The sequence below is a fragment of the Sceloporus undulatus genome, chromosome 2 (genome assembly GCF_019175285.1).
Source record: "Sceloporus undulatus isolate JIND9_A2432 ecotype Alabama chromosome 2, SceUnd_v1.1, whole genome shotgun sequence".
Lineage (NCBI taxonomy): Eukaryota > Metazoa > Chordata > Lepidosauria > Squamata > Phrynosomatidae > Sceloporus > Sceloporus undulatus.
In genome coordinates, this window is record NC_056523.1 from 193,121,893 (window position 1) to 193,136,685 (window position 14,793).

Genomic DNA, 14,793 nt, shown 5'->3' on the forward strand with positions numbered 1-14,793 from the left:
CTTGAGGCTGGAATCAACATAACTCCTTCACATAGCAGTGTGGTATGAACAACATACAGAGGGTATTTGCCAGGAGGTTGGGAATGAAATAGCATTTCCCTTTGGAGTTGTCACTTATTTGCATGAGACATTTGAACTACCGTTTCCACATATTTCTGGTCATTCCTCTTCCTGGAAAAACATTCTCAAACAACTGAGAAACCGCCCACATTTCGCCCAGAAATATGCCCATTTGTGCACCTTCGATTTAATCTAGTTTAGGACCAGGAAGGTACTCTGCCAGATTTTAGCGTGACTCCTCACTGTCTCTGCCCATCCCCAACATTTTAGGCAGTGTTCTGAGCAGTGTTGCCTAAAACAAGCCTTGAAGATGTTCCCCAGAATGTTTTACCAAAAATCCAAAATCCCTGGAATTCCCCAATATTTACTGGAATATTCAGTCAAAATCCCCGGAAAGAAATTAATTAAATTCTCCAAATTCTGGGGAATTCCCCGGAAACTGGCAACCATGCCTAGCCCAGAGGCAGAAGAAAGACATTGCTTCCATTTGAACAGCCATAGCCATGGCCTCGGAGAAAGAACAAGAGGCAGTTTCTGTTGGACTTGGTTGTCTCCCCCACTGCCATCCTCTTTCTTTGTGTGTCGTGTCTTTAGTTTGTAAGCCTTAGGGCAGGGAGCTGTCTAATTCCCAATGTGTAAGCCTCTCTGAGAGTATTTGTGAAAAGCAGGCTAGAAATGCAATAAATTAAATCAATAAATTTATTCACCCATGGAATACATTTGTGGGTGCCCTTGGATTTTGGGTAACAATAGTTTTGCAAAACATTTAGCCTCGTCTTGTGCCACAACAAACTACAAAGATTCCATAGTATTCTACCATGGCAGTCAAAAGTGGTGTCAAACTGCATTATTTCTGCACTGCAGATGCAGCCACAGCCTGCTTATGTGCCTCCTCTGAGCTTGTAAGTAGTAAGAAACCGCCTTCACACTATTTGCCTTCCTGGGCAGGAGGAAGGATTAGCCCCCAGCAGGAGGTAGAGCAACCTCAAGAATTCCCTAGGGTTTTCTTAGGCAGGGAAGATTCATAGGTTGTTTTGCCAGTTCCTGCTTCTGAAATATAGCCTGCAGCACCTGTTGTTTATTGGTAGTCTCTCATCCAAGCAGTGATGTAGACTTGAGTCAGTTTACTTAAACTCAAGTTGCTTCAGACTTGGACTTGGCAATAAATGATGCCATTACTTGACTCAACTCAAGACTTGTATGTGTTTACTGACTGACTGGTCTGACTTCATGCTGAAATAGTAAACATGTTAGGCAATGGGCTGGAGGCGGAGGTTGAGGTCTACTCAGCAGCCTGTAACACACACATTGGAGGAGCCTTCTAAAGCTTTTGAAAAATAAAGCACTAACCCTACCACAACTGTTATGTTCATAGCGTTAAAGCCTCCGTGGCTCCACCGATACTGAAAAATAAAGAGATAGGTCATGTAGTTCAGCGCAGAAGTGGTAACTTTCCTGCAGTATGAGCAGGCAGTCCTTCATGCTGGGTCTGGCCCTTCTCTCATGCTTCACAGGTAGAGTTTCTGATCTGCCAGTCATCCATATCATCCAAAGAAGGAGAGTCAGTCCCACCTTCCCAATTCTGTCCTGCCTCAGCTCAAATCAAGACAGGGCTTTAAGTGCTCCATTTAAGTTTGAGGTTGGGTCAGGATCACTGTCCGAACATTGTTGTTATTACTTGGGCCATTAGCAGCCTATGTCTCAGCTCTAGGTTTTTCTTTAATTGGTTTTGGAACCGTTATTTACATCAGTCTTTAATGGGCATGGTCAGTCTAGGTGTCATGGTAAGTGCACACAGTTCAGATTTCTCTTCAAATAAGGAAGTCTGTAATTGACTGTGGTTGCAATCCGCACTGCAGGAATAATCCACGCTGACGCCACTTTAACTGCCATATCTTAATGCTATGGAATTCTAGGAGTTGTAGTTTGTTGTGGCCCCAGAGCTTCGACAAAGAAGGCTAAATGTCTCACAAAACTACAGTTCTCAGAATTCCGTAGCATTGAGCCATGGCAGTTGAAGTGGTGTCAATTTGGATTATTTCTGCAGTGTGGATGCAGCCTTTGAGCAAGATCTCACGGGGTCTCATTGGTGGCACTGAGGTGGCAGTGGAGGGTGGCATAGCTTCACATGCTGATGCAGGCTGTGTGAAGGGACTGTCTGGTGTGACTTCAAGTATGTATGCGCGTGTGGTGGATGCTGCTGCTTCCCTCTCTCCCCTGGTTATTAATGGTCAGGGGCTTCCTTGGGAGTTGTGGGACTGGATCTCCTCCATAACCAGGGAGGCTGTGGGGTCCAGGGGATCAGGGTGTGTGGGGGAAGCAGCAGTGTCTCCGTCAACCCCAAATGGCAAGCACCACAAGAAAAGGCACAGAAGCAATCACAAGTCTGGTAAGATGCAGCTCTCTCACACTCATGAGTGCTCTAGTGGTCAGAAGAAGTTAAACATTCCATAAAACATTCCCTCTCTGAGTCTTCATCCTCCTTTCATGAGGAGAAGGGGGAATATGTGAAATATACTCTTCAGTGGTTTCCCACGCACTCCCTAGAAAGTGAAAAGAATGATTAAACGTGCCTCTTCTCTTCCATCTGTTGTCGATGCCGAGTCTTCTGTTTCATTAGGGTTGCCTGACAGGAGGGAGAGCTATCCCCAGATGAGGAGGGGGATTTGCCTGAGTATGTTTCTTGCCATTTGTTTGAATCAGCAAATTCCTAACCTGCTACAGAAAACAGAAAAGGCTTTGAGTTTTGCTGCTGTTAGTAAGGATGCTGGTGTTGTTGTGGAAGGAGTAGTAAAAACCAGGGCTAGAGTTGAGTCAGACTATTCTGTGGTACCTTTGCCTGAGGTTTGTACTGAGGTTCTGGAAGGAGAATGGACTCATTCCAGAATGGCATGGTCACCTCCAGCTTTTGCAAGACATTTCTATTCACTATCACCCGAGGTGATGGAAAAGTTAAAACTACCTATTATCCATGCCCCTATTGCTGGTTTAGTCTCAGATTCTCTGTTTCCTAAAGATGGAGAGGACACATTTAAAAATCCTGAAGTAGAAGACTGGATAATTTTTCTTATGAGGCATCAGCTTCCATGGCATAATGATTTACTAGGATTTATATTTCTTGGGTGAAGGACTTGCTTTCCCTTGTTCCCAAGGAAGAGACTAAGCTCTGCCAGGGAAGTAATAAATTGACCAAGGCTGCAACTTTTATGGCAGATGCCAGTTTGGATTTGCTGCAATTTGCTTCACAAGCCCTGGCACCTGATGTGGCTAAAACATTGGCACATGGACAATAAATGCCACTACATTTGATTGTCCTGATGCCTAACCTGTACCATCAGAACTGAATATAGAGAAACAGAATGGTTCCGAAGGCTACACACTATAACCCTATTTATTCAACTTGTATGCATAAAATATCATACAAAGTGCAGGCTTAGAATCAGAGGAAGGAGGAGTGAAGGTTGGAGGAAGGAACATTAATAACCTAAGATATGCAGACAACACAATACTACTACCGGAAGCTAACAAAGACCTGGAGTAATTACTGAAGAAGGTTAAGGATGACAGTGCCAAGGTAGGCTTAATTCTGAACATTAAGAAATAAAAAATAATGACCATGGAAGATCTGCAATTCATCCTAGATAATGAGAAAATAAAAAGAGTCAAAGTGTTCCCATACCTCAGATCAAACATTGGTCAGAACGGAGACTACAGTCAAGAATTTAGAAAATGACTAGGATTGGGAAAGGCAGCTTGGGAGCCCAAGCTAAAGGTTCTATTTTATGAGCAGACCTTAAAACCATCTATGCCTCCTATCACCTCCATTGCTGTGCCTCCAAGGTCAGCTTGGGAGGCTAAATTGCCCTGCCACTCAGCAAAAACATCAGCATTGTGCTGATACCGACAGACCCTTAAAATGCCCTGCTGAATCGAAGGAGCACTTGAAACCACATAAGTGCAAACGTACTGTTTTGAGCAGGGGTAGGCAACCTTTTTGAGCCAGGGGCCGGGTTGCTGTCCCTCAGACAACTGGGGGGCTGAAGCCAAAAAACAAATAATTAAGTAATTTTTAAAAATTTAAATAAATAAATAAACCGAGACAAAAGTAGGACAAAATGTTCAAATGGTAGACACTTTTTTTAAAAAAGTGGAGGACATGTGAAAAAATTTGCTGATTTTTTAAAAAAATGTTAATATAAATGCATGTTTCTGAGGCTTCTATAGACAATTGCCCCTGCGCACGAGAGGCCAAAGGCCCCGGCGGCAATCAGCGGCAGGACTGGGCTGGGGCCGGTCTCAAGGCCTTGCCGGGCCGTATCCGGCCCGCGGGCCGCAGGTTGCCTACCCCTGGTTTTGAGCCTCAATACCAACAAGGTGCCTAGGAAAGACTCTATTCCTCCTTCTCTGCCTTGGGGCAACATCCTACAAATCTGGTTCAGTTCTTGTCTCTCAATTCTTCTGTCTCTCTTCATTATGGGGAGATAAGAAACAAAGAAGAAGCACTCCAAGCACTCATTTGAGGATGAGACACATTCCAGGGTGCATAGGTTTCAACCGACTGAGCTGTAAGAGGGCACAAATCCACATCGATCCCCAAACCATTTTCTCCTAATGGATCCTTCCAAGTGGTCAAGGTTCAGGTGCTTTTGGCCTCGGAGGGTGAATTTGTGGATTCTCCTCAGTGTGCAGCTTCTCCATGGATGAGGTCCCCTGTCCAGCCTCCTGTGCTGTCCATGGTACTGTCATCATCCAGGACACTTCAGAGGATTCTCTCGCCTCCTTGTCACTTGCTGGATCATTTCTCAGCCACAACTTCCTCCTGATCTCCTTCACTCGGTACCAAGGAGTCTCATTCCAAGGGCAATTCTGGCACATATAGGAGGTTCTGTAATGATTCTCAGGACCATCAAAATGTCTAGAACTCCCTATGAATATGTGGAATGGTCGTATCATCTCTCTCAGAATATTTTTTTTTACCATCAGTAAAATCAGAAGAGGAGGATCCCTTTAACAGCTAGCCTGGATTTCTTCCCGACATCCTGCTCTTGTATGGGCAGTAATGTTTTTTTATTATTTTTCAGGAGGAAAAATAACATGAATTTACAACCTGATATGGTATACTGTTTAGGGACAACTTTTCTCTTCAATTCTGCTGAATGTATGAAGGCCGGCTCCTCCTTATTCTACCACATAAGACATTTTTCTTCTTTCACGTGTCAAGCTATGAAACAACCTAGATTTGTAAAAACTGAACTGCTCTCTAAAGATAGTACTATAGCATAGTGTACAATAGTATGTATGTATGTACGTATACACACACACACATGGAGGCATACATGTTTCCCACCTATTTTAAAGTAATAAGAAGAGTGTTCATATGTGAAACTGAATATTAATGTTAGGGTTAGTTGATAAAATGTTGGTCTTAGAGATATGAGAGCCTTTTCTTCTAGGTACTAACAGTAGTACTTGTTGATGTTCTTTATTTTTGGCACATGAATATTTTCCAGTGTCTTGCCCTATATAATTGAGTCAGCCCACTATAAGTGGAAAGCACAAAGGACAGTATGAAAAGATCACTGGTATGCATTACCAAAACCAGCTGTATTAGTGCCCTCAAAGTATGTATCTGCACTGCAGAATTAATCCAGTTTAACACTTCTTTAACTGGTTCAATGCTATGAAATTCTAGGAATTGTATTTTGTGAGACATTTAGCCTGTCAGAGAACTCTGGTGCCACAACAAACTACAATTCCCAGAATTCCATAGCATTGAGCCGTAGCAGTTAAAGTTGCATCAAACTGGATTATTTCTGTAGTGTGAATGCAGCCAAAGAATTCAGGTTGCAAGCAAGGCAGAAGTTTTTCTGGATATACCAGATAAGGAGGCAGTTAAACTTCTAACCTAAAGATTAACTTTAAAGTCAAAGAATTGTGGCATTGGAAGGAACCTGAAAGGTCATGCAGTTCAAACTCCTGCCAATGCAAGAAATCCAACAGTGTTGACACCTAATAGATGCCCATTCAGTCTGTGCTTAAAAACATCTAACAAAGGAGAATCCAACACATTCCAAGTCACTTCAGTCTGTTGCAAAGAGTTGATACCCATCAGAAAGTTCTTTCTAATTAATTGAGATCTTTGGGTAGGAAGTAATTTAAGTATTGTAAGTGACCTTGGTACGATAGTCTACATTGAAAGTTAATTTTCAAAATCATTAAGTAAATAAATGCAATGAATTAGTTTGGGTTTTACGCACTAGAGCAACAGGGAAAAATACTGCTCCATCAAATATATTTTTGAGAAACCCACTGGGTCACATTGGGCAAGTCATACTCTCTCAGCCTCAGGGAAAGGCAATGGCAAACTTGCTCTGAACAAACATTGCCAAGAAAACCAGTCAGAAATGACTTGAAGGCACACAACAACAAAAAATCATTGGCATTTTACATCAGAGGTGCAGGGCATCAGGATACCAGACTTGATGTCCTAAGGTGCATAGCTGGGTGAAATAGGCTCCAATTCAGCATGACCAAAGGAACTTATTATGGGAAGGTGTGGATTGGAAATGCTGCTGTATTGAACAGTATCTCCTTCAGGCTTTGGGAAAACTTTGAAACTACTGGTCTTAATTACTTCAATAATGGTTCCTCTCAGGATGGCTGTTCAAGATGAGAGACAGAGAAGAGTAAAAAAGAAATGTGAAGGTGCCTAACTCTGAGTCAGATCACAAGCCCATGTTGCCTAGTCATCTCTCCACCAATCTGAAGGAACCTCCACAGGGGTTCAAGTAAGGACACTGGGAGTCGAGCCTCAGACTTGTTTAAAACAACTTTTTATAGAGGAGTTTTATTTTGATCTCCCCAAGATTTTGTGCTTTGTCTTTTTGGTGCATTCATACTCAGGTTCTCCTTGTCCACCCACTTTATTTGACACAAAAACACACAGCGGAGAGGAATTGATGGGAGATGGAGCAGGGGGATGAAAGAGAGTTCATAAATAATTGTAGTTTTTCAACAGCGATGGCTCTTGGAAAGAGAGAGACTGATTCTGCTTATTGTTCCTGGATGTGCTGCCAATGAATCCCTTAGCGTACCCATTCAGGTGGTACCCTCAGCAATACTCTGAGTAATCCTCCTCCACATAATTTGCTGGGAACCAGCCAACCTGTGGAAGAGCACATTGAGACAAAGAATTACTAGAAATGCAGTAAACAAGGAAAATGCCATAAAATCCTACTAATCATTTTTTTTCTGATACAGATGCAGTCTTGTGAACTATGAACTATTGGTAAATATTAGGGATTAACTATTCAATGATATTCCATCATCTAGACCAGGGCTGGACAACTGTGGAATGGCAAGATGCCTCACTAGGCCTCCAGGTCTTGGAAGGTTGCATCCACCGCTGCACCCATTCCCACAAAAAAGGGTGCCACAAAATGGACCTGGGTGGTAGATGCAGCCCAAGTGCTGCATTTTGCACATCTCTGTTCTGGGCCCTAATGTTTGTAGCCACAACCTAATCTCATTCAATGTATTACTTTTTTAGCTGGAGTCGGCTAGCAATGATGACGTTTTGTGGATTGATAGAAATGAAAAGCAGTCCTTTGCCTATGTTTTCAATTCAGGAACAACACTACTGAGCAACATAAGAGTCTAAAGATTATGTAGTTCTTGTTATCTCCTAACTTTGATGGTATGTGTATTGTTTGTTTCATTCAAATCTCATTCTCTCAAAACCCTCCCACAATTGATTAATACATTCATGCAGTGTCAGATGCAACTGGGATTTGAACCAGGCATTTCCTGGGTTCTGCATTGATGTCACACTACTGTAGAGTAAAGAAACAGTGGGCAGTATCTTCTTATTGGATCTGACCACAGTGCCAACTTTTATGGCTTGACATGGGTTCTACTGATTCTCCCTTTGCCATAAATAGACTAGGTTTCCCTGAACAATGCTTCATTTTACTCTGGCCTGCAATCTATATCTATACTTTCTATTCTATGCTTCTTGGCTCCTTGGTTGGAACTATCTGGCTTCTAAACTTGGCTCTCCTTGACTGTTGTTTCCCCTCCTTCTAGTTATTGTGTTCTGACCATCATACCTGGCTGCAGCATCTCATCTCTTAGAATCCTGAATCCAGCATGGACATTGTCCTCTCCTTGGTCTTGTTTGACCTAGTGAATGTTGTGCTGGGCTGCTTAACCTATTACAGACCTTGGCTTGTGAGTGACTCTGCTTCAGTTCCAATCCTTCAGTAACCTTACTCCCGGGGTTGAATTCAGCTTTCCTTTCAATCCTGTTGGGACTCGTGCCATGCTTCCATGTCCTCAGTTGTCTATGACCAGCACTTGAACCACATTGGCATAGAACCTTCTCGTGGCAAGCCATTTTTGTGAATGGCTTCTCCCTACTATTTATTCAATTATATCTCACCTTCTCCCCAATAAGGGGACTCAAAGTGGCTTACAAATTATTAAAATAAGTACAAATTCAAAATATAAAAACTGATCACACACACACACAATGTGTGTATAATGCATTTGTCCATTTTGAATTTGCACTGGTTTTAATCATTCGTAATAATTACTTTAAAAACTACCAAAATTTCATTGAAGACAGATTATAGAAATAAACAAAACAGCCCACATTGCAGCTCATAACAGTCAATTCCTGAGAATGTGGGATAGTAGAGTTTCCAATTGCCGGTCTTCACTATACAGGATTTGAGTAATTCTAACCTTCTCAGCATGTAGTGTGAAAAAGTTACACGTTCCTTTGCTTAAAATTATGTATGGAGCTCACACAAACGGCTAACTGCACGCAGCTCCCTCTGCTGAGTTGTATTTGTCATATCATGCTACTATTGCAATAGTGCCTAGAATCAGAACAGCAGCATGATGATTCTTCTGGCCTCAAATCCTTTTATTTTGTGTGTTCATATCAGTTGCATTTCTGTCCAAAGCTAGCACGTTCTTAAGAAGCAGCTTAGACATATATGGGTAAAAAATGCTCACCCGGCCATAGATTTCTCCTTTCCACCACCCTGGCTGCCCTTTCTTATTCAGAATCTTTATGATGTCTCCCTCTGTGAGGGACAGCTCAGTCCGGTCTCGTGCACAGAAATTGTAGCGCGCCTTAGCTGAGCCAAAATACTTCAAGCTTTTCCCTGTCAAGAAATCAATGGGTGTGTTAGTCATGGACAAGAGGAAAGTGTGTTTGCATCACAGCCATGGAAATGCTCACAGGTTCTATCTTATCCTATCATGCCCTTAGCATTTTATGAAATAACAGCTGGAAGGCAATGGTCAAACACAATGTATAAAGTGAAAGCTGTCATAGAATCATAGAATCATAATTGGAAGAGACCACAAGAGCCACCCAGTCCAACCCCATTCTGCCATACAGGAATACACTGCAACCAAGTTTAAAATAGGTTGATACCTTTCCTGTGCTAAACTTACAATCATTCATCCTCTGGAGGGGCTTTTTATAATCCAAGAGATAAAAATCCACAGCCATCCTAGTCTCCCTTGGCTGTTTATTAAAAGTGTGGGAATGTCGCCATAACAACCAAAGCAAATGCATCATTGCTAATGACATTTCAAAAAGGCCCCAACTATTCCCAATTCAAAGAAACAAACATTCCCTCTCTTACAGCTATATTCCCCCTGCAGCTGGAGATTCTCTTCTTAGTAACTACAGTCAACAGGAGCCTATAATCAATAAGTGAAGGAGGGCTGATTTAAAACACACAAATGTGCAGAGAAGTAAGCATTACATGACTCGCACCTGATGCTATGCACAGACCAGAGGATCTCAGTGTTCCAGTTCCTGCTTATCTCTCATTAACTCAGATGAATGGGTTAAATCAGAGGCCAACTAGCTCTGTCTGACCATTGCTGTCTTACATGGAGAATAGCCAAGTGGATGTGTGAGGTCAAGTCTATGTGAGAGGAGGAAGGAAGGAAGGAAATGGAGGCAAATAAGGAGCCAGCATGTTGTAGTGGTTTGAGTGTTGGACTATGACTCTGGAGACCAGGATTCAAATCCTGGTTCAGCCATGGAAACCCACTACGTTACCTTGGACAAGTCTCATGCTCTTAGCCTCAGAGGAAGGCAAAAGCAACCCTCTTCTGAAGAAATCTTGCTAAGAAAGCCCCATGAGAGGTTCACTTTAGGGTTGCCATATATCAGAAACAACTTGAAGACACACAACAACAACAACAGAGGGGAGTGGGAGAGCAGCAAATAACAATGAGAAAGCTTTTTCAAGTAAAGATCATTTTTTGCAAAAATGATGTTGTTATATAAAAAAACAACAATATTAAAATGTTATCATTACCCTCTAAGGACCCTTTCATAAAACACCATTACAGCACTATGATTTCAATTGAACTGCCCTGGCTGCGTCCTGTGGAATCCTGGGATTTCCTGGAAGCACCATTGGAGCTCTCTGTCTGAGGATTCTGAATGCCTCTCACTGAACTGCAAACTCCGGGATTCTATTATATCTTTTCCATGCAATGATTCACTATGGAATCATAGTGAATAATAGTGTAGTGTGAAAAGGCCCTGAAACACAGTAACGACATTGCAACTTATTCTGTCACTTTTAAAAAGTAATGAGATGACTTATAACATGTTACTTCCAACTTCCAGACTATGCCTAGATTATTGTCACAGCAATGTATCTAGCCTATTTTGCTTTTCTGGGAGACTTCTTGTTTATTATTGACATTGCATTTCCCCATAATCTTAAAATGGTAGAGATGTAGCCCAGATTACATACCAGATGGCCTGGCCACATTTTTCCTCTCTGGCTCTTTGAAAGCAAACTGGAGCACAGTATCAAGGGTCTTGAAACAATCCTTCAGGGAGTTCTCTTGATAATACTCCACCAGTTCCTGGAGAGAGAAAGGAGAACAGCTTCTTCACACATGCAGTACTGTATCATGAAACATGCAGAACATGACCACTGGGGGGGAGGGAGGTGTGCTTGGGAAGATGTATCCAACCAATGCGGTTAAAAAGAAACACACAGAAGGCAAGGTAGATATTGAGAACTATTTAGCTCACTACAAATGGGACATAAGAGCAAAACTCTTAGGCCTGTTACAGACTGCCAAAATAAAGCTGCTTTGGGTCTCTTTGGAGGTATGATGTTTAAATGATGCATGCATCCTAAGAATTCAGAAGCTGCACCAAAGCTGCACTCCAGTGCTTAGGAATGGAGTGTGGCTTTGGCGCGACCTCCGGACTCTTAGGACCCATACTGAAGGAGGGTTATACAGTAAGCCCTCGCCATACGCAGGTTCACTATAGGTGGTTTTCAGCTTATGCTGAAGCAGCTCACCAAAAAGGAGATGGGGCTTGATCCTACATACTTTTTGCCTTACTCAGGGTGTGTGTGTGTGTGTGTCCAGAATGGATCCACTGTGTAAGGCAAGGGCCCACTGTATTCACCAAGCAACACAGTTCACCAGTACTGTTTGTTCTTGTTTCTGATCACAGCTTCGAATTACAGTCAGCCCTTCTTATACACAGATTTTTAATACATGGATTCAAGCATACATGGTTTGAAAATGTTCAAAAAAAGTATAAATTTCAAATATCAAACCTTGATTTTCTATTTTTTATAAGGGATACCATTTTGCTATGTCATTATATTTAATGGGACTTGAGCATCCATGGATTTTGTTATACACGGGGGATCTTGGAACCAAACCCCAGTGTATAACAAGGGTGCACTGTTTAGTGTCTAAATCAATGGAAGTAATAGTGCCACTGTATTCTGCTCTGGTCAGTCCCCATCTGGAATATTGTGTCCAGTTCTGGGCACCACAATTCAAAAAGGATGTTGAGAAACTGGAGCATGTCCAAAGGAAGGTGACTAAAATGGTGAAGGGTCTGGAAACCATGCCCTATGAGGAACGACTTAGGGAGCTGGGGATGTTTAGCCTGGAGAAAAGAAGGTTAAGAGGTGATATGATAGCCCTGTTTAACTATTTGAAGGGATGTCATATTGAGGAGGGAACAAGCTTGTTTTCTGCTGCTCCAGAGAACAGGACACGGAGCAATGGATGCAAACTTCAGGAAAAGAGATTCCACCTCAACATTAGAATGAACTTCCTGACAGTCAGGGCTGTTTGACAGTGGAATGCACTCCTTCCTCGGAGTGTAGTGGAATCTCCTTCTTTAGAGGTTTTTAAACAGGGGCTGGATGGCCCTTCTGGTCTTTTCCAACTCTACGATTCTATGATTTTATAATCTTATGAGAGATCTCAATTCTTCCAAATCCAAAATCATTAAGCTTTCACCAAGCTTTCTCTCATCCCCCCCTTCCTGATTCCCTCTCTCAACTTGCAATTTTTTGTAAGTTGGTACAACACTTGTGAAAAGCACAGAAGGAAAAAGATGCTTACTATGAGTCCTTTGAAGGCTTTCTTTTCTGTGATGCGATACAAACCATCCTTGGTCTGGATTTTGATATGCTTGACTTCACTGTTGAACCTGGGGCACAAACATCCCCATAATTATTTGTTACATGTTGCTCATTTTAGCACAGAAATTGCTGTAGATTTACAGCCCTACTGAAACACTGGCAGCTCTAATTAAAAACACAGAATTAAGCATTCAAACAGGCTAGGCACACACATTCAAACTGAGTACTAAGAAAGGCGATGGTACCATTTGAAACAAAGCAACTTTTCAACTGTGAAGGAAGAAACCAAGGCAGAGCTTTAGACTGGCAACCCTCAGACAATAAATATATGTCTTCATGTATTACTGTCATATTTTCAGCAAATAGATATCAAAATATATTTCAGACATGCATATTTACAAACATTCATATGTATAATGTCGTGTAGAGAAATGAATGTTCGATTGGGATATGGAAATCTTCCATTTTAAGCCACAAAACTCATGAGGTAACCTTGGGCCAGTTATCTTCTCTCAGCCTGATGTATTATAGGATTATTCTGTGGCTAAAGTGGGGAGGACAGCTACATGTCCCCACCTTGATCTCCTTGGAGATCATAAATCTCCTTTAAATCATAAATAATAAAACCATTTGAGCTGTGACTCATTTCCCAGTGAGAGAGGGGGAACTACTCAACTCACCTGTTTAGAAACAGCAAAGTTTCTAAACGGAGGAGCTGCGGAGTTGTAAAGTAGCTGTTTATTTAGTAAGAATCCAGCATATCTGTATATAGGAGATGGAAGCTGTACTTGCTTCTGATTCTCATCCTGGCAGTGACCTGGACAGGTGGTTGTATGAGTTGTCCCCTCTGCCTGAATTGATAGATATGTGGCTAGCAAGGTACTTTGCCATTGGCTTTGAAGTATTTCAGCTGCATTGGTGCACTGTCTCCTTTGCTTCTACGATCCACTGGTTCTATTGGTCCACCAAACTTATTATACTGAGCCAACTTGGATCCCTTTCTGGGAGAAAGGGAGCATATAAATGAAATAAATAAATAAATAAATAAATAAATTTATTTACTCAGATCCATACAACTCTGACAGAGAAATGCCGTTCCCAACCATGCTGTTTCAAAGGACAAGAACTGAAGTTGACAATCTTCTGCATGCAAAGCATGCTGTATGCATTATTCACTAACATCCAAATAAATCTGTACCACTGAATCTAGCAAGAAGGACACTGCGTGTTTGTGTTGGTGCAGATTTATTTGGATGTTAGTGAATAATGCATACAGCATGCAGAAGATCATCAGCTTGGGTTCTTGTTTGTGTTTGTGTGTGTATGTGAAAAGAGAGAGAGTGTGTGTGTGTGTACTCCCTTCTATCCACATCAACTCTACCACATTTAAATGCTTCTTTCTTTTGTCTTTCATTCATTATACCAAAGATAGATATCCCCCAGAAACTTCTCCTTCAACCTGGCTTGCTAGTGTGAAAAGTTTTTCTGGAGTTATAAAAAGGATTACTTGATGCTGATGGCAAATTCTGTTGCATCCTTGATTCTCTGCCGCACCAGGTAAGTCCCATCTGAACGACTGGAAAGGGTTTGTTCTGCTTCTGCCCGCTCCATGGGCCCTGCGTACCTGTGTGAGAGTATAAATCTACATTTATTTCATTCTAGCACACAAGAATATGTAATTTCAAAATTTTTCTCCCCACGAGGAGAGATGGCAAGAGTTTGTGTACATTTTAAAATTACTTTTCTTGTTTTGTGTGGGTTTATTTGGAAGAAAAGCTGATTGTGCATAAAACTTGGAGAAAAAGTATACTTTGTGCAAAGCACAGTGTTTTCCACACAAAAAACATTGTATGGGTGTTTCGTACAAAAGTATGTTTTTTGTTTGATTTTTTAAAAGCACTCCCTCAAATGGTATCTGGTCAGTGTGTTAAGACACTCTTTCTAGTTGAGGGCAAGGAAGAGTGTTGATTTTATATTTCAGTTTATACCTGAGCAAGAAGGGGGTGTTTATTAATTGTAATTCATCATTCAGCCGCTGGGTGTCTCTATACTCCATAGTGTTTACAGTATTACTACCCTAAGTGACTAGACATGGACGAAATATTGTTTCAGTGTGAATTTGCACACCCAGAACTTAAAAACAAATTAGAAAACATATATTTAGATCCCGCCTTAGTATATACTTTTGTACCATTTGTGATGCAGTTCGCAAGAAAAATAAACAAATACAATTTTGTATTTTTCTGTAACGTAAGAGTAATGCACACATCTTAAAAAATGTCCA

The 14,793-nt window shown here is 41.6% G+C and overlaps 1 protein-coding gene across 1 annotated transcript in view; it reads right to left on the bottom strand.

The window, feature by feature from the left end:
• Positions 1-6,856: 6,856 nt before the first annotated feature.
• The window catches only part of VAV1 (vav guanine nucleotide exchange factor 1), a 33,173-nt gene continuing 25,236 nt past the window's right edge, over positions 6,857-14,793 (bottom strand). Inside the window, exons 18-22 of the mRNA XM_042447650.1 lie at positions 14,017-14,133; positions 12,490-12,577; positions 10,857-10,971; positions 9,082-9,233; positions 6,857-7,225 (exon numbers count right to left, since the gene is read on the bottom strand). Of these exons, the coding sequence (XP_042303584.1) occupies positions 7,172-7,225; positions 9,082-9,233; positions 10,857-10,971; positions 12,490-12,577; positions 14,017-14,133 (526 nt within the window). The 3' untranslated portion in view covers positions 6,857-7,171. The remainder of the gene's footprint in view (positions 7,226-9,081; positions 9,234-10,856; positions 10,972-12,489; positions 12,578-14,016; positions 14,134-14,793) is intronic.